The following is a 20,935-nucleotide window of genomic DNA, read 5'->3' on the forward strand; positions in this document are numbered from 1 at the left end:
ACAAGCGTTCTGGGGGGGTATAACAGTGGGCCACCAGGGAGGCGGCTCCAGATGCTGGCTTGCTGAAAGGAGTCTGAAGCTAGTGGTGAGTTGACACAGGAGGGAGGTGTGCTGGGGGGTCAGCCAGTGAGGCGAGGCAGGAGCCTAGACGTGGGGCACCGCAAAGGGGCCCACGGAGCTGTGCCGTTTCCAGGCGTCATCAAAGGCCTCCATCGCGTCCTTCCGGTCCTCCTGCTGTGCTCGGAGCTCTGTGAGTGCCAGGACACCCAAGGGACCTGGCCCAAGGGCATGGGTGGCAATGCCCTGTGAGCATGTGAGGGGTCTGCCTTCCAGAATCTGAGTGTGAAAAGGGGCCACAGTTCTTTCAGAGGGGCCCAGAGGCAGCTGTCCAGAGGCCACGCTCCCACACAGCTGTGGTCCTGTTGTGTGCGAGTCTGAACCCAGCCTTCCCACCCTCTGAGCTTGGGGCTGTGTCCCTGCCCAGCCCCAGCCCTGAGCCTGTGGTGCTACACCTGTTACGGCATCAGCAGTGTCAGCAAGCTCAGCCAGTGCCAGCCCACCCAATGCAGCTGGAGTCCTGCTGTCTGCTCTAGGGGCGACCTGACCACAGCCATGGGCAGTGGTGAGTTCCCAGCACCCAGAGCGTGCGGATGGGTTGAGGGGGGGCTCTGGGAATGGCAGGGGGCCAACATCAGTGTGACCTGGGGCACAACCCTGCCCCTCACCGGCCTGCCTCAGTGTCCCCATCTGTAGAGAGAGGGGCTAGCTCCCAGAAACCTCCTGGAGGGGGCGGGGGTGCGTGGGGGGGTGCCTGGTGGAACAGGACAGCCTCCCAGCAGAGGAATGGAGAGCCCAGCGGGTCTGGGGAGAGGGTGAGGAGGGACGACCCCAGGAGGGTCAGAGGGGGCCTCCCACCCCAGACGGCTCCTTCCGTGCCCACAGGGAAGGTGGAGTCGTATTACACGGACTGTGCCCTTTCCTGCGAGATAGCTTCCACAGCCATACGGTGCTGGCGCGACGATAACCCCTAAGTCTGAAGTGTGGGGCGTGACCTGCTGTGCAAAGGACCTGTGTGATGGAGTGGCCCCGACGGGGCGCAGCCTCTGGGCCCTGGCCGCGGGCCTCCTGCTCAGCCTGGGCCCTACCTTCCTCTGGGTCCTGCTGTGACCACCCCTGCGGCGAGGACTCTGATGGGGAGGGGCATCGTTCGCGATCGCGGCTCCACGGCGGCGGCAGGGCGGTCCCAGCCCAGCACGCCTGCGCAGACGTGTGCGCTCAGACCCGCGCGTGCTCAGCAAACACAGGCTGTGCCGGGACTCGTCCCCTCGCAGGGCCCGGCGCAGGGGCCCCACCCACCCGGCCAACCCAGCCCCAGGCGCCCAGCTCCCTGCTGTGCCAGCAAGCCTGACGTGTTCTGCAAGCGCTGTCAATTAACCACTGACTCCAGATGCAGAAACCGCGGGGCGCTGGCTGGACTGGGGCCTGTAGGAGAGCGGAGGCCACAGCCCGACCGGCGGGGTCCCACTCACAGCGAAAATAAACGCTTTCCACATCCTCCTGAGCTTTGCGTGCTCTTCAGCTCCATCGGGGAGAGGGTGGAGTCCCCTGTGACACCCCCCTCGAAGGGAGACTTTGCTTCAAGCCCGTGTTCCCTGGGCCGGGCGAGCTCCGATGGCCGGGGACTGGGAATAGGGGCGCCTGTCCCGGAGGGGCCAGCTCTGCACAGCGGTGGGGGTCCCCGCTCTTCCCCGTGAAGCATTTCCTCCTCCGTGCGCCCCTGCGCGTCCGCGCCAAGCAGAGCGGGAGTGGACCAAACCCCTCTCGCCTTCACTCCCCGAGGTGAAAACAAGGGAGACTCAACCTCATCCCTGAACATGGCGCGGCCAACCCCAGACCTGAGCGGGTTGGGGAGGGGGCCTGTCCCCACTGGGATGGGCCTGGGGGTGGGGCTGGGCCGGGCCTCTGCGGCCTGGAAATCCAGAAGCCTCTCCCTCAGCACCCTGCCTTCCCGCGTCTCCCCAGCCTCAGCAGGGCAGCCGGCTTCGAGTGGGCGGTGACACCACACAGGCACACGATGGGGGGTCCGGGGGTGGGCATGTACGGGGTAGGAGCTGCTTCTCGGGAAGAGGGGTCTGAAGACCCCATGCATACCTTGCTGGCCTCCAGCGGGCCTGCACAGGTACCCTCACCCCCAGCCTGGTGGGCCAGTCTCCCTCCTCCTGACCTCGCGGTCCTGTCCCCCTGGGTGACCGCGGGCAAGGGCTGTCCCCTCTGGCCTGCGGGGTAACCAGGGACCTCGAATGTAAGGGTGTTAGAGGAGGGGCCTTGGGGGGGTGACGATGTGGGCAGACCCATCTGTGTAGGGAGTGCCTGGGGGGTGGCAGGTGAGGAGCCCCCAGGAGAGCCCCTGGTGGCCCCTGAGCAGAGGCAGCGGAGCCTGAGGGACATCCCAGGAAGGACACGCCTTCTCCACAAGGAGCTTCCAGTCATCCCCTGACACTTTTAAGAAAGATGTTTCCAAAAACTCTCCCATTGGCCAGGTCGTGGGTCCCGAGAACCCCAGGAACAGCCCTTGCCGAGAAATGCACCTGTGAGAAAGCCAGGCCACAGAGGGTCCCGTGCCTAGCCAGAGCCCCACCCCATGAGGACCCAGAGACACCCCCCCGCCACCCAGATCAGTCACGTCTAAGACAACGGCAACGTCTGCAGACACAGAGGGTTAGGCCCGGAGACCTTCTGGTCACGGGTAGCCTGTTGGCTGGGCACTTTGGTTTATGGAAATACAATATAGTCCCCCACATTTGTGATCCTTCATTAATTGTTACAGAGGAAATCTTCGTCAGCATTTTAGCCATACTTAATGAAAACGTCGGTAAACGTCTATGATACGATCTGTGGGAATTGAAACCTTGAGTTCGCCATTTGCCCTTGCTCTGGGGACAGAAAGCAGTCTGGCAAATGCTCCTGACCCCAAAGATGAGATCTTAAAATAGTTTTCAAAAGGGGCAAGTAGTTTTTCCAAAATACCAAGAGTCTGTTTCAGTGATTCAAAAGAGCACAGTGATAGGGATAGAGAAGGATAATCAGAGTTAGCTCGAAAATCCCACCAGGGGATCGTAAGTAGAGAGGAAATTTTGGGTGGCTTTGGGAGACCGCAGTCAGTTAATGATCACTCGAGAAAGTAATGAGAAAATCCTGAAACAATGTGGGTTTGCTTGACTCATAAGGCAGAGCATCAAAGCCAGACAGGCCTGCCTAACAACAACACCAAGCTAACTTGCTTACCAAAAAAGCCATGCAATGAAAGTGCAAGTCATGCCTCAAGACAATAAAACAATAGTGGAAACATGAGTCATACATCCTGCGCAGCGATATCAACAAGCTAATGACCCCTAGGACGTGCTCTCTGCACACACAAACACAGTAATTTAGGGAAAGGTGACATTTCAAAATGAAACACCCTCATTATACTGAGACCTGAAATCGTTTTTCCACGGTGGCATGAAAGTCCCGGATGCACCGTGTAGGGTCAAAAACTCCCCTGCTCGACATGCAAGAGGAGTTGACGTTGGAAGACTCGAAGAACAAGGAAGAAGGTGGTCTTCTCCTCCTCCCCTCTTTTCCTTTGATTAGAAAAATAGAAGCCCCTGAGCCCTCAGGGCAGCACAATGCTCGCCTGCCTGCTCGTAAGCCTCACAAGCACTTCTGTCCACCACTTTGCCTCTCGCTGAATTCTTTCTGCACCGAGACATAAAGAACTGGAGCTCCTTGGACCTCCACCACCACCCCCCACTGCCCCCCTCACCCCCGCACCAAAACACCACCTAGCGGTTTCAGCAGGTCTGTAATTTGAAGATTAAGAATGTCCATCACAGACACTGTACTATGGTGAGTGGTTTTCTCACTTATATTTCCATGTTCTCAATCATACTTCTCAGAGGAGCTGGGTTCTGCCACCAAACTTGTGTCTAATTAACCACCAGATACAAAATTGCTCATCTGCATAGAATTAGACAGACCAGTATGAGAACTAGGCATGTGCTTCCCAGGTCAGAGGGCCATTCCTCCACGTATGAAGGTTGGGCAAGCTAGTTACAGAGGTGTCCTTGGTAGATTAACATGACAACAGGTGTGGCATCTAGCTTTTCCAGATCAGCCTTCTTTGCTGTGTGTTTCTAGGACCAGTAATGTGAGGGAAGCCACTGGTCCGGACACGTTTCTGGCACAGGCAGGGCAGGCAGTGCTGGCTGCCCACCCAGGAGCCCTACCTGCACTGTGCACGCCTGTGGTTTTGCAGGGTGTGAGGAGCTCAGGAACCAAGCGTCACCTCCCTGCTCCCTGTGCAGCCGGGGCAGGTCGGAAGGGGCAGAACTGGCATGATTGAGTAAAGCATAGAGAGATGGAGGTCATAAGACCCCTCCCCAGGAAGCCTCTGGAAGCCACCTCCTCTCTGGACAGCGAGTACTTAACAGGAGGGGTGGGATGAGTCTGGGCACCTGCTGTGGGTCACCTGGGGAGGTAGAGGCACAGTCTGCTGAGGACCCAGGTCCCCCGTACAAAACTCTGCCCACCAGAGCAGAAGGGGCCCCAGGGTGGGGCCATCCAGGAGAGAAGTTCTCTCCTGGGAAGGGGCTTCAGAGCACTTCTTCCCCTACAGACACACACACACACACACACACACACACACACACACACACACACACGCAAGTGTAAGTAGCTTTGGGCAGGAAAGAGCTCTCTGCAGGAGGTCCCTTTTGTCTTATCACTGACCTGAAACCGGGGTCCCCCATTCTCTACTCATCTCTCGCACAAGCACACTTTTCAAATGTTTTGATCACACAATACCTTGCTAAACTGCTGGTTCTTTCTGCAGATCGAAGTAGAAATGAAGAATAAGTAACCCACGACCAGGTAATGATTTTCGAGCAGTGAGCAGCCGGACCTGAGTTTGGTAACACACGTACACCAGATGCCCATACACAGGCACACGCACATATACACACACACGCAGAGATTCACACATACACCTGCACACACACACACGCACGCATGCACCTCTGTCCTATCTGGACTCACTGCTGGCATTGGTCTCCTGGGATATTCCATGACCTTTGCTTTCCTAGTACAGGAACCAACACTCCCTCCTAGCCACCACTCTGCCTGGAGTGAAGATGGCAGCTGGAGGCTGATTCACTGTGCTGGGACCAGGCCTCGGGCACCATGGCCTCCAGCAGTCTCACCACACAAGGGGAGTATAAGCCCCTTTGCGGGAGGCCTGAGCGCTCCCTGCAGGACGCAAGGGGCCCACGTGTCCCGAGGGGCGGGAGCCAGGCCCCGTCCTCCTGCAGAGGCCTGAGGCACAACCATCTGCCTGGATTCCTCCGCCATGCAATTTCTTGGGCTTTTTAATCTTCCATTGTGATGAGTGGCTACTAATTATTGCAAGCATCTTCTTTCAGCCTGCCACCTCTTTTCTTTTCTTTCTGATTGCAGCATCATGATAACAGGCAAACTTTTTTCACCGCTCGTATTCTTGAACGCATTGGTGGATTACTTAAAAACGTTTTCTGTTAATACATGAAGAGGTGGTCTTACGTTTCTTCTAAAGACCTCTAAGTTTTCCACTTGCAGTCTGAGCTTTGATCCACCTGAAATGTTTCCTCTGTGACGCCCCTACCCAAGTCCCAACACAGTTCATCTCCCCTCCTCTGAGATGCAGGCCGGGGCCCCCCCACCAGCCTCCTACGAGAACCCCCAAAATCACTCAGCTCCCGCCAAGCCCACTCCATGCTGCTTTTAAAACATTTTTAACTTTTCATTTTTAAATCAGCTCACACGTACAAAGATGTTTCAAAAATAATGCAGCGTTTCTAGAATTGCTTCCCTCATCTTCCCCAAATGTTAACTTCTTATATAACCACGGCACTGCCATCAAAAACAGGAACTCAGCACCAGTGCCAGACCCTCAGGCCCTTTTGGAGTCCCCCGCCGTCCATCAGTCCTTCCCTTGGGTCCACAGCCCAGTCCTGCACCGCACCTCCACCCTGTCCCCTGGTCTTCTCACCCCGACACCGCCCCTAGAGGCCCCGGCCACTCCCGGCCTCCCAACGCCCATGGCTTACATTCCAGGGCTTTCACTTCACCTCATTCTAAGACGCCCTAGTTAATCATAGCCATCCCTGTTTTTGACAGCTGACGCTCACAGGTTTGCCCACCAGTCGGTGAACTAGAAACACCCTCCAGGCACCACACACACTGAGGTCCCAGGTCCCAGCCCTTCACCCCCCACCCCCCAGAGCACCTCCTGGGAACATCGAATCTGCAAGGCCCATGGGCACAGACCTGCACAGTGGCCACCTTGGGAAAGCTGGCTGACTCGAGTCTGTCTGTCCCACTGGCCCTGCTGCCCAACCAGGAACAAGAGCCCCCGGCCCTCTCCTCTGGCTCTTCTGTTGGGGGGCAGGTACCTCACTTCCCTCCATGGCCCAGACGCTGGTCACCCTCGGAGGGAAGCGTCCCGGAATGCAGGGTACCAGAGGGAGCAGTGTGCGTGTGCCTATGTGTGCATGTGTGCGCTGTGCACGTGTGTTCTAAATTAAATTCTTTTAACATTTATTTGTTTATTTATTTATTTACTATTTATTTTGGCTGTGCCGGGTCTTAGTTGCAGCACGCGGGATCTTCGTTGCAGCACACGGGCTTCTTAGTTGCGGCATGCATGCGGGATCTAGTTCCCCAACCAGCGATCGAACCTGGGCCCCCTGCATTGAGAGCGCGGAGTCTTATCCACTGGACCACTAGGGAAGTCCCTGCACGTGTGTTCTGCGTTTGGTGTTGGTGTCGTGCGCACAGGGCTGGTGTTGGCATGTGTGCACTCTGTGTGCTCAGTGGAGAGGCAGGGCTGGGCCTCCCACCAGAGCGTGGCCAGGGCAGCCCTCCAGTTTCCTTTTCCCCAGAATGTTGCCCCATTCTGGCCTGGCCCAGCCTGGGCAACAGAGGAGAGGCGAGGGGCACCAAGACGGGTGGGTGGCTCCTTTGGCCCCAAGGAAGCAAGCCAGGGGGCTGGGGACCCAGTGGGGGAGGGGCCGCCCCTGCCCACCCAGGACAAGAGGGTCTGGGGCAGATCCCTCCACCCCACTTCCCTGGCCACTCCTGCAGTGGGGGATTCTGAGTGAGGAAGAGGTGAATCCTGTGCCATGAGGGGAGAGCCAGTTCCCAGAGACATTGCAGAAGTCGGCTCTCAGGGCCACACGGCCTGGCCTCTGCTGACCCGTGCACAGCCTCCCCTCCCTTAGAGAGTGATGGCCAGCTGGTGAAGAACCACTGCGAGCCAGACAGCACTCACCCAGGACCCTCCATCTACTGGGGAAGGGAGGGGCACCAGGGACTCCAGTGTGACTGCGCAGTCTCCCCCAGAACGGGGCTGCCAAGCTCAGCCAGGACAGGGCCTGCAGGGGAGGGAGCTGGGCGCGCAGAGGTGGTCCTGAAGGACCAGGACCCCCAGGAACTGAAGTTAGTGCCCTAACTATGCTGGTGATAACAGGCGCGTTGGGAAGTAGAATTAGAAACAAATCTCCTGCTAACCCAGAAAACCTCTGCAGTGAATTGTGTTACTGAGTCAGCATTAAACAGCGCCATGCACATCGCAGGCAGTCCGCTAAGCTGAGAGATGACAAAGGCGGACAGCTCCTCTGCTGCACCCCAGTTCTCCAGATCTACCTACCACGACTGGTCCTCGGGAGACTGCAGCACTGACACGTGGCTCATCCCAAATGCACCTTTTAAAAGGATTTAACTCCATCTCAAGTTAGCTCAGTTCTCAAGAGAGAGAATTCATCACGACCAGTTTTCAAAAGTGATTGCTCCAAGAAGGGAGAGGCAGGAAACTTCCTTCCTTTCTTGCTCCAGGGAGAATAACTTTTTGCCTTGCTTTTAATGTGTGCCCCTCACGTGCAGGATGAATGATGACTCTGCCGGCGTCTGTGTTTGCCCTTTTGCTCACTGCCTATCGGTAAAGGGTGGCCAAGCTCCCGTCTAATATGGCTCAAATCAAGTTCATTTCCATTTTACATTCCATTTCTTTCTCCAACTCAATGCTTTCATTACATAAGTAACTCTGTTTCCTATAGAGAGTTCTAATAAGCCATCTGAAAAATAAATGTCATGAACTAGGGGCTTTGTCCCTAAGGTAGAAATGGACAGAATCAAAGATACCTAGTGCCTCCACACAGCAAGAATTTATATGTGTTGGTCATACTGTGAAATATATTTCTCATGGCAGATGTTGGTCAAAAACATGTAAGAGGGGCTTCCCTGGTGGCGCAGTGGTTAAGAATCCGCCTGCCAATGCAGGGGACATGGGTTCGAGCCCTGGTCCGGGAAGATCCCACATGCTGCGGAGCAACTAAGCCCGCGAGCCACAACTACTGAAGCCCACGCACCTAAAGCCCCCCGTGCTCCGCAAGAAGAGAAGCCACCGCAGTGAGAAGCCCGCGCACCGGGACGAAGAGTAGCCCCCGCTCGCCACAATTAGAGAAAGCCCGCACGCAGCAATGAAGACCCAACGCAGCCAAAAATAAATTAAATAAATAAATGTATTTTAAAAAAACCCAACCGTTTAAGTGTGTGCTCGCTCAGGCTGAGCCTCCTGGAGGGGTGGGAGGGGCTTGGGACCACCCCAGGTAGGAGGAGGACTGTGGCTGGGCGCCAGCCACATGCCCTGTGCTTGACCAAGGCTGGTCCTCACCCATAGCCTGAGTCCCACCCAGGGCCCAGGGAGAATTCTCTCTGGGGACACAGGCTGAGGCCTGGCTCTGGGGGGCCAGGAACTGTGAACGCTCCCTTCTCTTGCCAGACCCTAAAGCCGTGAGACATACAGTAGTGTAAATGTTGTCAGGACAAAGCCTGTTTTCAAACCTTTCCCTCCCCCTTCCCTTCCCTGGTATCCAGGGAAGTCCCTTCTAGAGAGAGCCTGTGTGAGGAGCGCTTCCAGGAGCCCAGGCCTTCCTGGCAGCGCTGAGCGGGGGCCCCGCCAACACCCACCTGCTCTTCCAGGGGCCCCCATCTCCTGGCGGGGGCCCCCCTCCATCCCTGCCTTCTCCCCTCCCTCCTTCCACAGGGCTGGCCCGCAACGTCCTGAAGGTTCTCCCATCTGACCCTGCCTCTCCTCCCTTGCCCTTCACAGGCTTCCATCCAGAGCCTGCCCTTCTCTCTATCCCTGGGGGTCTGCTTCTCAGAGCACCCAAACTGACACCCCCCTCCCCGCCCCTCATCTCCCCTCCCCTGCATGGAGGAGTCATGGACACTGGGGTAGTGAGGCGGATGTAGGGAGACAGGGGCGGGCCCTTGACCCGGGGCAAAGGGGGTGGGCGGAGCAGAGAGGAGGTGGGTTTGTGCTTCTTGGGACGCGGGCAGCCCCAGGGAGGGGCACACTCCAGCTCAGCTTATCGCCCAGGGCCCGGGGCTGAGGACGACCCGCTGACCACCTCCTTCCCGGGGGTGCTGAGGGCCGGCTTTTCTGCATTTCCTAATAGAAATTTTGCAAACAAGCTGGTGTGCAAAAGGTCTCATGACAGCAGCAAGAGACGAGAAGAACAGAGAGCACATCCCATCCCCCCGAGGAGCCAGTAAGGAGCCAGTTAGGACAGCGACAGGGCATGGACGGGCACTTGAGCCGCGCTGCCTCAGCCCAAAGGGAGCCTCTGATGGGCAACCCGCTGGCCAGGCTGAGGCTCGTGAGAACTGCGCTGAAGTCCGAGTCGGGAGTGACGCTGGGGAAGCAACGGTGGGTGTGAGAGACACGTCCAGCCTCCGGCCATCAGGGCTCCCAGTGGCCACAGATGGCTGATTGCTGCCCCTCAGGCGGCACAGGGGCCAGGCCCGGCCTTCCGTCTGCTCTGTTGGAAGAGCTCAGAGCCGGCCCACGCTGCCCGCCAGGCAGAGCTGCGGGGAGGGCCCGCAGGGTCCTGGTGCCAGCGCCCCCCTGGACATCCGGAGCCCACTCCTCGGCAGGACATCAGAGTGTCCCCACGGAGGGGCTCTTCCCCACTCCCAGGACACCTTGTGGAGCTTGAAGCAGAGATGCTTGTGAGAGTGAAATCCCGAGACTCAAGCTGGGGAGAACTACAGGGGCACCTGACCAGGGCCCAGGGCAGTAGCCGCCTGGAGGCCTCTGAGATAAAAGCAGCGGCAGGGAAAGGATGAAGCCGGCCTGTCCCCGGGACCGTGTGAGTGAACCCACCGTGTCCGGGAGAACGGAGAACAGAGAACAGCGAACAGCTTCGTGGGAAACCGGCCGCGGCCTTGAAGCCTGTGCAGGGTGCACTGCACGCTCCGGTCACCAGAGGGCGAACGAGGGGAGAGGGGAGCGCGAGGGGCGGGGACTGGGGACTGGATGGAGAGGGGCGGGGGGAGGAGACTGCGGACGGGGGGCGGGAACAGGGGACTGGGCACTGGCTGGAGAGGGGCGGGGGAGCCAAAACTGGGGACTGAGGGAGCGAGGTGGGGTGCATGACGCCAGTGGAACCGACTGGGAAAGCGGGCGGCGCCCTGACCCTTGCGTTCTGCCGCGTGCCAGCCCGGCCCCGGCGAGCACCAGGGACAGGAACACGCACGTTCCGCCTCCCGAGGCCCCGCCCTGGGCCCTGCCGCCACCGTAGGCCGAGCCTGAGCACCGTGCAAAGGCAGACAGCAGCTGACACCCGGCGCGGGTGGATGTCCCTCCCTTCGCAGGATGAAACCAAAATGCCCGAGAGCGGCGATTGCCCCATCTGCACCCCAGCCGCCGCTCCCCCTTGGCGCCGTCAGCCCCCATCCTCTGCAGACGCGAGGGCGGTGGCTTCTGGCTCCCTGCTTGGACACCGCCGCCTCGCCCGGTGACGCCTGATGCAGACCCAGGACAGGACTAGGGGCCATCCAGCAGCAAATGTGCCCCCCATAATTCAAAGTGTGCGTCACCCAAACCTCAGTAGTCTCTGCCAGGAGAACGTTCCCCAGGAATCATGAGTTAGGAGTACAGCCCGGATACATTTTACACACATCCCGGGGGGTGGGGGGACCTGCCACCTTACGCCTCTGCCCTGCTGGGCTCCCCTCCCCCACCAGGCTCCCTCTCTTTAGAGGGAGTGTCACCACCCCATGGCACATACCAAGGTGGAAGGCTTCCCCCATCTGAGCCCTGTACCTGTCTGATATCTCCCAGGACTAAAGGGGCAGCTGGAACAAAGCCTTGAGGGATAAGTGTGACTGAGGGTGGAGGGCTGGGTCACCAGCACAGTTGCTACTCAGTCTCGTGCTGGAAGACCTGGGCCTCTTCGCTTCCTGGCTCACTTGCCAACCTTGCAGGGCTCTGGGGCACCAGCACCTGGCACCAGAGGGCACTCCAGGCCCAAGGGCTGCCCCGACCTCCTTTAGGACAGCCGGGAGAAGGGAGGGGCGCGCAGGAGGGAGGCCTAGTGACTTCTAAAGGGGGGATAAGGATTGATGGGCCAAAGGGGTCATTCCCTGGTTTCCTGGCCCAGCCTGGCTAGCATGCGGACCTGGGAGCAAGCAGGCCAGTGAGGGGCCATGCAGAAGGACACTTGGCCAAGGCTGCATCCACCTCTACCCATTGGGCAGTGCTCAGGACAGGGGCTGCCCAAGAAGCTGTGAGGCAAACTGGATCGGAAAAGCAAGCAGCCCTGGAAATCGGCAGTTTGCAAAAAGCTCAAAGAACTTGGCAAGCTCAGAGCTTCCAGGCAGCCTTAGAAGAGGGAGCAGGGCAACATGGAGGGTGTACAGAGTGACCCCAGTGAGGACTTAAAACATTTGTCACAACCTAAAAGTTGAGTTATGTTTTACTCGGCGGGACGTTTTAGGACTTCAAGCCTGGGAGGCAGCACCTCAAGTAACCCCGAGAGAACTGCTCTGAGGAGGCCAGGGGGCAGCCAGGTTATGTAGAAGTTTCGCAACACAGGGCAGGTAGTTTGAATGTCAAAAGATTACTGTTAATTAAAGAAAACCAGATAACCCAAGTTAAGGAATGTAGCGCTTTTCTATGTATGAGAAGATGCGAGAGCCTGGGCTCACTGAAATCACTGCTTTATGCACCACAGCTCTCGGGGGCCCGTATCCTGTGTTTTCACATCCTGAGTTTCCTCAGGGCTCACCGCCTCCTGTGGGAGGGCTGCAATCGCTGATGACTGTGACATCCTTTGTTTACTGATATGGCAGGAAATATTCCATTTCTCACCAGAGACCGGGGAAGTGCTGGGAGGGGCGGCAGAACTTGGGGGGGGGGTCCATGTGCCTCCACTGCAGGGGCCTCACTCCAACCACGCCCTCTGAGAGTGGGGATGGAGCCTGTGGCCTTCCCAACCTGCCCAGCCCCGCCCTGGGTGTGCGTGGGGCGAAGTCCCAGCCAACGCTGTTATGACCACACCAGAAAGCCAGACACACGGGTGCAGGCAACTTTAGGTAGAATTCCTCCTGGTCAGAACCATGGACTGTTAGAATCCAGAAATCAGGACAGATCACGGGGGCTGGCCACCTTCTGGACATTCTGAGAAAATTACACTCTGTCTGTAAAAGGTCACGCTTGGGGACAAGAAGGCCTTAGAGGGCAGATACTCGGACAGGAACTGGCCCAGATAAGAAAAGACTAGAAGCGCTGGGGGGCTTCCCTGGTGGCGCAGTGGTTGAAAGTCCACCTGCCAATGCACGGGACACGGGTTCGTGCCCCGGTCCGGGAGGATCCCACGTGCCACGGAGCGGCTGGGCCCGTGAGCCATGGCCGCTGAGCCTGCGCATCCGGAGCCTGTGCTCCGCGACGGGAGAGGCCACAACAGTGAGAGGCCCGCGTACCGCAAAAAATAAATAAATAAATAAATAAATAAAAGCGCTGGGGATTTCCCTGGTGGCCCAGTGGCTAAGACTCTGTGCTCCCAATGCAGGGGGCCCAGGTTCAATCCCTGGTCAGGGAACTAGGCCCCACATGCCACAGCTAAAGATCCCGCATGCTGCAATGTCCTATGTGCCGCAACTAAGACCTGGCGCAGCCAAATAAATAAATAAATATGTATTTTTTAAAAGACTAAAAACACTGGATACTGAGGGGCCGTATAAACCTAATCCCAACCTCAAGGCAGGGAAAATCAGTAAAATGGAGCAGGGAGCAAGGTGGCTGGCCAGGATGCCCCGGTCCTGGCCAAAGTGTCCAGCACGTCTTCCTGTCCACCCCCGGGGCCCCAGAGTGCCTGTGCCCCTCCAGGTCATTGCCTGCCAGGTCCCCTGAGACCCTATGAGGTGGGCGATTCCGTGCCCAGGGGAGCTAGAGAGAACGTTGCAGCTCTGAGCCAAGCTCGCCCAGAAGCCCCACCCACTGCCACGTGTCTGAGGTGCTTCCAAGAGGAGAGGTCCAGAGTGACCCAAAGGCACCCACCTCACGGCGGCTACGGAACTCTGGGCCATGACAAGACGAGCGGCTCCCGCCCCAGGCACACTGTGGATGGCCACTGTCCTCACGCGCCACCCAGCCAGAGAGATCCAGGTAACCGAATTTCCCCTGCTGGCGGTTCTGCGTCACGTTTGCCCTAGAAGGACGTGTATGCGAGGCCCAGGTGGCAGAGGTGACACACCTGGCAAGTTCGGACCTGCTTCCCCAGCATAGGGAGGCTTAGTTAGAGATATCTCATTGGACTCACCGTGTGTCTGCTCCCCTGCCCACCACGCTTCCCCTGAACTGCCCCATCCCATCACAAGCCCCGAGTGCACTGCAGGGGGCTGCCCGGGCATTTGGGCCTCCTGGGATTTGTGACACGTGGGACTGGCAGCACAAGGTCAGATTTTAAGGTCTGTGTGGAAAGGAGCAGGGTCACAGGGGGCGTGGGCAGCTCTGGGGGGGTGAGGCAGGCCAGAAGGAAGGGAAGCAGAGACAGAGGCAGAGGTATCTGCAGAATGACTAGACCTGAAAGTGGGGAGACACACACCTGGCCATTCCTGCAGGTGTCCAGTGGTGAGAGGCAAGTTCCCAGAGCCCAAGGTTGAAGGAGGGAGACTGAGTGGGCCCCCCAAGGGTGGGTGGGCCTTTTAGGAAAGCCCCCCGGCATCACTTTGGTCCCAGGAAACGCCTCTGGCTGATGAGCCTGGCTATGTCAAGCTCATGGATATAGACCAGGAAGTCACACCTCCCAGGGCTGCCATGTGTTCAAGGCCGTGGCCTTCTGAGTGCAGCAGGCTAATCTGGCCACGCCCCCAACACACACCCCACCCTCACCCCCATCAGACAAATCTGACTGACTGTATGCTAAGAGCAAGCAACAGGCTCAGGGGAACCAGCCGTCCTCCTGGCCACAGTTTTCAGATTATTGAACTGTTGAGGGGGAGGGGGCGGAGGTGAGGCAGTTCCTGCTCCCCAGAGGTGACACCCAGAAGGGGGCTAACCAAAGGCCACACCCTACTGCATGTCCCTGGGCCCCAGGGCTGTGTAACCCTGAGGATGTCATCACTCCTCAGCTGGGACATCTCATGACACACAGACTCCCACCTTCAGCCTCCAAGGAAAAAGCCCCCAAAGACTGTCCAAGTTGATCTATCCCACTCTCCTGTCATCTGGTCATCAGAGAAGACCACAGGAGAAGGTGACCCGACCCAGAACTCTGAACACACAAACCCACTCAGCAGACAATCACACAATCACTCGTATCAATGCACAATCACATGGTGCCTAGTGTACCCCTACCTTGCCCATGGGACTGGTCTCCTGTTACAGGATTCCTCTTCCCACCCTGCTCCATCCTGGCCACCCGCCATCCTACCTCAGTCCCTCTCCCTTGTACAGTTAAGAGGCCACTTCTCCTGGGGCCCTCCCCCACTGTCACCGCAGATGCCACCAGCAGATGCCACCCAGAAAGGCTGCAAGAAAAGGTTAGGTGCAAAAAACAGCTCCAACAGGAAATGTGCTGTGAAAGTAAGAAGTGTGAATCCGCAGGGACCCATCAGGCGCTGAGAGGACTCTGCACGAAGAGAAGGGAACCAGCAGACGGTGACACGTACAGGAAGGGCGCTCTGCCTGGCAGCCCCTGCCCACGGGCAGGCCTTGGCACCCCCAGCTCCCGCAGGCTACGAGGCTCTTCCATTCCCGCCAGGGAGAAGCAGGAGCAAGGCCTGGGGTGCTGCAGAGCCTGGCCCCTGAGCCTAGCTCACAAGCCCGGAGTGGGGGACGCAGGGCCGCACACAGTGGGTGCTCTGTGAACGTTGGCTGAAAGGCAATTAATGGCACCTGGAGACAGAACACAGGAAACGCACTGGCTGGCGTCAGACTAAGGACAGCCCGCTTCACTCTAACAGGGGCCGCTAGGTTCCGCGCTGAGAGGGTCATATCAGGCTGGCTTTGTGATGACGCGCCCTGCACCCAGCCCCGTCTGCAGGGGAGCACCCAGGGGGCTCTTGAGTTCTCCTGGGCTGAGGGTCACGACGCTGGTGCGGCCCGGATCTCCTGCTGGGCGGCACTGTGGCCCGCAATCACTGCCCCGGAAGCCCCCTCCTCCACCCTCTCACCCTCGTCCTGTCACCTGGCTCGGGCGTGGCGTGCTGAAGGCCTCTTCGCAGACCCCATCCCACTCTGCAGAAGGGGTTCCGAGTACTGCCCCCTCGGCCTCCTCGGACGCATCCCCTCCCCCGAGCTCCACCTCAAAAGTGTCCGGCCACTTGGGGGCCTCCCCCACCCCTGCCCAGCCAGGCCGGGCTGTCGCAATACGTCCCCGCCCAAGCGAACCAGACGGACCGGCTGCGACGGGCCCTGCGCAGGGGTGAGGGGCTGGTGGGCGGGGCCTGGGCGCCAAGTCCCGCCTCCCGCACGCCCACTGCGCTCGCGCGCTGCCTGGCCGCCGGGGAGAGCGGGCTGCCACGGGCTCGGGCTCGGGGGCAGACTTGACTGCGCGGCCGGGCCGGGGACCTGCGTCCGCCGGCGGTGAGTGAGGGCCCGGGCCGGGCGGGCGGGGGCGCGGGGACGGGGCCCTGCCCAGCGAGGAGGGGGAGCGGGCGAGCGGGGCGCCAGGGAGGCGGGAGAGGCCTGCGGGAGGCTGGGGGTCGGGGTTGCGAGCGGCCCCGGCCCCTGGGCGCCTCGCCTCCACTCCCAGCCCCCCAGCCTCCCGGCCCTCTCCAGTATTTCCAAAGGACGAGGGCGGGAGCGGGCGGAGACTGCAGCCGGGCGCCCTCCCGGGCTGGGTAGCCAAGGGCTGCGCAGGCGCCGGGGCCCCATCGCCCAACTCTAGGGCCCATTCCCTGACCCCTCACATGGGGACTGGGGAAGGGCCAGCCTTCCTGACTTGAAGGGGCTGGGATCTTGGCGCGCTGGCAGGAAGGAGAGAGTTAAATGCCCTGGTGGGTCACCATGGGGACGGGAGCCTGCCTTGGGAAGAGGTGAAAGCACCTTGTTTGGCATAGATTACGCAAGGATATGAGGTGCCTAGGAGCCCAGCCCCCTGCGCTGGGCCACCAGGCCCCTTCCATCCCTGGGGTCCAGGACGTGCTCCTACCTCTCTTGCTGGCCCAGCGTCACTGAATGCCAGGCTCTCCCGGACATCAGCCCTGTGAGCCTGGGGGAAGAGTGCACAGTCAGGGTCCCGAATGGCCCTGCCCGCAAACCCACGGGTTCCCTTCCGCCTGGCCCTACTAATGTGGACACGTTAGTATCCAGTGCCGACTCAGCCCAGCAGGGCGCACTTGTTGGGGTGCCTGGCAGCAGGGTGGGGATGCTGACTGTGACCGCGGAGGTGAGCCCCAGAGCTTCCTTCAGGACAGCTCAGGGCTCCTCCCGCCGGAACTTCACTTTGTGGAGGAGGAAACCGAGGCTCCTTCCTCCCTAACTGCCGGGACCCTGGAAGAGGCCCCCACTGGGCTCGGCGCTGTTCTCGGACGTCTGCAGCTCCTGCTGCCAACCCCAAGACATCAGCCCCTGCCCAGACCTGAAGCCCATTCTCAGGGTCTCTGCCAGCCCCTCCCAAAATCTGTTCTCTCCCTGGCTTTCTCCTTCCTCCCGGTGCCTGGGGACTAGCCCTTCCCCCGCCCGCCCACGGCCGTCCCCAGCAGAAGGTACCAGACTGCTCCTCCCACACTGTGCCTCCTGCAAAGCAGAGAACCAGAACCCCAGCTGGTCGCATTCGAAGTGCTTTCTCCATCCACTGCCAAGGACCTATGCCCAAGGGAGGCTCCTGGTGCAGGACAGCCCCCAGGGACTCACAGCCACCTGCCAGAGCCTGTGCCTGTTCCCGCTGGGGTGACTGGTGGCACACTGCTGGGGCTCCCTGAGCCTCCCCCAGCCATGAAGGTGGGGGGGAGTAGCAGATACGTATGGGGTCATCGTCTTTAGCGTTAAATAACACAGAATGGGAGAGCCCCTCGCCCCTCCCCCAGCACAGAAGCTGCCCAGGTGGATACTCAGCTAGATATGCCTCATGCCCCATGTGAGGCACAGAGCTGGCCCCTGGAAAGTTCTGGACGCAGGTCATATAATATTACTGGTCGCCATCCCCCCCCCCCAGGGCCCTTGGACTCGAGAAATTGCTAAGAGGCCAGACGAGAATTCCAGGCAAGGCTTTACTGGGGCTCGAGCTGCAGCACAAGGAAGCGAAAACAGCAGCTCCCGAGAGGGGCTACTTGAGTCCTTAAATGGGGTGACAACGGGGCGGATCTGTGGGTCAGGCAGGAGGCACAGCTTAGGTGGCCTGTCCCCTCCCTCGGGGTACCGGGCAGGGATGATGTGCAGCACCTCAAAAATGCAGTTTGTGGCTTCTTGTACCCTGTTGCCCCGCGGTGCGTGGGCGCAGTTGTTTTTAGTCACTTATAGTTTCTTTGTATCTTGTTGCTCTAGGGGACGTTTGTCCAGGTGCAAGCACTCTAATAGAGGATCCCAGGTCCCAGCCTATCTCATCCACACCCCCCGGGCCGTGGGCAGGGGCCACTCCCTTGACCTCCCTTTCTGGGTGATTCTGAGAACCTTAATGAGTTCCTTCCCCCCAAGCAGCAAGTGCTACAGACTTGGGGAAGGGCCTCAGCTGGGAGTCTGCACTGAGTGAGGGGCAGGTTGGGAGTGGAGCAGAAAGACCGTCTGTGCTCTGGCCCTGCTGCTGGAAGCTGGCAGCTCCCCCATCTACGAAGTGGGAACACCAGGCTGCCCCCAGGGCCAGTGTCCCTGACCCCATTGGGAAGAGCAAGCCGCTGCCCTGCCCCAGGGCCCTGCGAGAGGGGCGTGAGCCCCGCCCTCCAGCAAGCTGTCTCTTTAGCGCAGGGCTGACTTCTTTGGCTTCGTGAGACCCCAGCCGGGACGCCAGTCCCCTCCAGAATGAAGGTCTTCCTGCCGGTGCTGCTGGCTGCCCTCCTGGGTGTGGAGCAAGGTGAGGTGCCCCGGGGCCCCAGGCCTCTGAGCGGGCTGTGTCCTCCTCCTGGACTCCCTCTCCCCTTTCTCTCCTGAGCGGTGCCCATGTCACCTACTCTGTGCCACCTAATAGGCTCCTCTCCCACGGCGACGCGGTCCCTCCTACCCCCGCCCCCACTGGCAGCCTCAGCCCTGCCTGGACACTTGGGGCATCACTGGGGCTCCTCCAGAGCCAGGGTCTGGTGTCATTGTCTCCTGGGTCTCCAGCCCGGGCCCGGGCTAACATAGTTGCCAGTCAGTGCCTGCACAAGATGGGGTGTCCTCATGCCTCTGGGTCCGGGCTGGGAGGGGACACAGGAAGACTCCTGGGCATGAGACAGGCATCCCTCCTTCTGCAGTCCACTCCCTGGTGTGCTTCTCTTGCGTGAATGAAAACAGCAACTGGTACTGCCTGAAGCCCACCGTCTGCTCCGATACAGACAACTACTGTGTGACCATCTCTGCATCCGCTGGCATCGGTGAGCGCAGCTAGGCTTCCCCCACCCCAGCCCTGGCCTCTCAGCCCCTCCACTCACAACGTCGTTTTCCTGTGCAGGGAACGTGGTGGACTTTGGCTACACCCTGAACAAGGGCTGCTCCCCGATCTGCCCCATCCAGAGCGTCAATCTCGGTGTGGCGTCCGTGGGCACCCACTGCTGCCAGAGCTTCCTGTGCAACTTGAGTGCGGCCGACGGCGGGCTGCGGGCCAGCGCCGCTGTGCTGGGCCTCGGGCTCCTGCTCAGCCTGCTGTCGGCTCTGCTGCGATTTGGCCCCTGACCCCCGGGACCCTGTGCCCGGCCCAGACTCCCAAAGCTCAGGAAGGAAGGAAAGTCCAGCTCCTCCCAGACCCAAGAGGATCTCGAAGCCTCCTCCCCTAGACTCCTCACCCTGCAGAGCCCACCCTCTAGGCCCTGGGTCCCCACAGGCAGGCCTGCCCTCTGCACCCACACACCTGCCGGCTACCCTTACTTCCCGGTCAGCCTTCCAGGGGGAACCTGGGAACGGAGCCTGAGGGCCCCAGAGTCAGAACCACGTCCCAGGGACATGCTGGGAGGGGCACCTGATCCCAGGCCTGCCCCTGTCGGCCCGCAGTGCGGAAGATGTGCTGTGTGGACAGGCGCTGGTTCGTGTGCCCTGCCGGGCACGGGTGAGCGTGTGGCCAGGTCTCGGCCTGTGTGGGGGAAGGATGGGAGTAAAGCCTCAGGAGCCCAGCCCCGAGCGCCAGCACAGAGCCCCTTTCCCCTGGCATCTCTGCACACCTCATTTCACTCACTTCGAGGGCAGCCTTTAGGAAGACAGGCCTTCTGCTGTCCCCAGGTCTAGGCTGCTGACCCAGGAATCTGCTCCCAGCCCGAAATCCAGCTCTCGGGCCCCCTCCCTCCACCGCCTCACTGGAGCCCTCCTGCTGCTTTGGTGCCTCAAATAAACAGATGTTCCCACCCTTTCCTGCTGTAGGTGTGGCCCACAGCCTGAGACTGTCGCTTCCATCAGGGTCCTACTGAGGGGGAGGGGGCAGCAGAGATGCAGAGCCGCAGGTGTAGAGGGTCTGAGGGTCCCCTGCGATCGGGCCCCACCCTGAGGCCCACAGGGAGGCAGTGAGGAAGGGGGTCGCTGGAGACCACAGCTAGCTGCCCTCGGCCGGGCAGGGTTGGGAAGTTTATCCTCCGGACAGGACTGGACTGGACAGAGAAACTAGCAGAGGTCAGCCTGCTTCTGGGTGGAAGGCAGGACCCTACAGAGGGAGGGACGGGGTTGGGCGGGAGGGGAGGGGAGGGGACACCCCCAACCGGGGTTCCGGGACTTGGGTACGGGGTACCTGGGCCAGTCAGGCTGAGGAGGACACAAAGCATGGTGGGGAAGGGGGGCAGGAGCTCAGTAAGTGGGTGAGTGAGATGTCCATCCCAAGGGCCTATGGGAGGAGTTGGGGGGGACTCCCCTGGAGAAGGCCTGGACCCTGGCTGGAGGGCAGGGGTGCTGCTACACGCCTACTCCCCCGGCAAGCCCAGCTGTGGTCTGTGGCTAGGCCAGGGGTTCCCAGCGTCTGCACTGGGGGAGTGTCTGGGTTCTAAGCCAAGGGGATTCTTTGATTGGGCTGGTGGCCGAGGAGCAATGAACCAAGGGCTGCAGCTGGGCGCCTTGCAGAGAGATACGTTTATCCTTCAGGACGCTGTCGTGTCTCCTGGGTGGGGGGAGGGAACACAGCAGGGCTGGGTCCAGGCTGGCCAGAAGCTCTGACGTGCCTGGGTCCAGGCTCCAAGCATCACTGTGCAGCAGGGCGGGACAGTGGTCCCTGCGAGGGCTCGGGTTGTGGCCCATATCCCGGGCCCGGGTCACAGGAGCAGGTGAGCAGCTCTGCACGGAATGGGCCCTGTGACACACATGAATGCAGCATCCTCGGCGTCATTGCCACCAAGGGGGATGCCAGCCAGCACTTGGGGTTGAGCGCCAATGCGGTGATAGAGCTCGAGGGACGGGAGGAGCGGTCTGCCCCAGGAAATCAGGACGACAAGGGGAAGGAGACCCAGGCCCAGCCAACATCTCATG

At 60.0% G+C, this 20,935-nt stretch overlaps 2 protein-coding genes across 8 annotated transcripts in view; one reads left to right on the forward strand and one right to left on the reverse strand.

Moving 5' to 3' along the window:
• The window catches only part of LOC101316201 (cytochrome P450 11B1, mitochondrial), a 43,226-nt gene that overhangs the window by 16,282 nt on the left and 6,009 nt on the right, over positions 1–20,935 (reverse strand). For 2 of the 5 annotated variants that reach the window (XM_073794875.1, XM_073794874.1), the window contains exon 1: positions 15,549–17,280. The exons of 1 other annotated variant lie outside the window; for it this stretch is intronic. In XM_073794875.1, the coding sequence (XP_073650976.1) occupies positions 15,549–16,237 (689 nt within the window). In that variant the 5' untranslated portion in view covers positions 16,238–17,280. Of the gene's footprint in view, positions 1–15,548; positions 17,281–20,935 lie in introns of those variants that run through there. 2 more of the 5 variants (XM_004320123.4, XM_073794876.1) reach the window with 1 other exon arrangement.
• Positions 15,806–19,835, forward strand: LY6E (lymphocyte antigen 6 family member E). 3 transcript variants are annotated; one of them, XM_033842655.2, is made up of 4 exons: positions 15,806–15,946; positions 18,261–18,371; positions 18,751–18,870; positions 18,948–19,835. In XM_033842655.2, the coding sequence occupies exons 2-4, from the start codon at positions 18,320–18,322 to the stop codon at positions 19,166–19,168; spliced, it is 393 nt and encodes a 130-aa protein (XP_033698546.1). In that variant the 5' UTR covers positions 15,806–15,946; positions 18,261–18,319; the 3' UTR covers positions 19,169–19,835. The 3 variants fall into 3 exon arrangements, with proteins under 3 accessions (XP_033698546.1, XP_073650982.1, XP_033698547.1); XM_073794881.1 differs by having other exon boundaries at positions 15,808–15,946; positions 18,245–18,371; XM_033842656.2 differs by having other exon boundaries at positions 15,808–15,946; positions 18,266–18,371.

Source organism: Tursiops truncatus, chromosome 17 (assembly GCF_011762595.2).
Source record: "Tursiops truncatus isolate mTurTru1 chromosome 17, mTurTru1.mat.Y, whole genome shotgun sequence".
Taxonomy (NCBI): Eukaryota; Metazoa; Chordata; class Mammalia; order Artiodactyla; family Delphinidae; genus Tursiops; species Tursiops truncatus.

Coding starts and splice junctions, on each gene's coding strand:
- LY6E (XM_033842655.2), top strand. CDS start 18,320: ATGAAGGTCTTCCTGCCGGTGCTGCTGGCTGCCCTCCTGGGTGTGGAG. Junction 18,372..18,750: donor CCTCCTGGGTGTGGAGCAAG/GTGAGGTGCCCC, acceptor CTCCTTCTGCAG/TCCACTCCCTGGTGTGCTTC. Junction 18,871..18,947: donor CTCTGCATCCGCTGGCATCG/GTGAGCGCAGCT, acceptor TTTCCTGTGCAG/GGAACGTGGTGGACTTTGGC.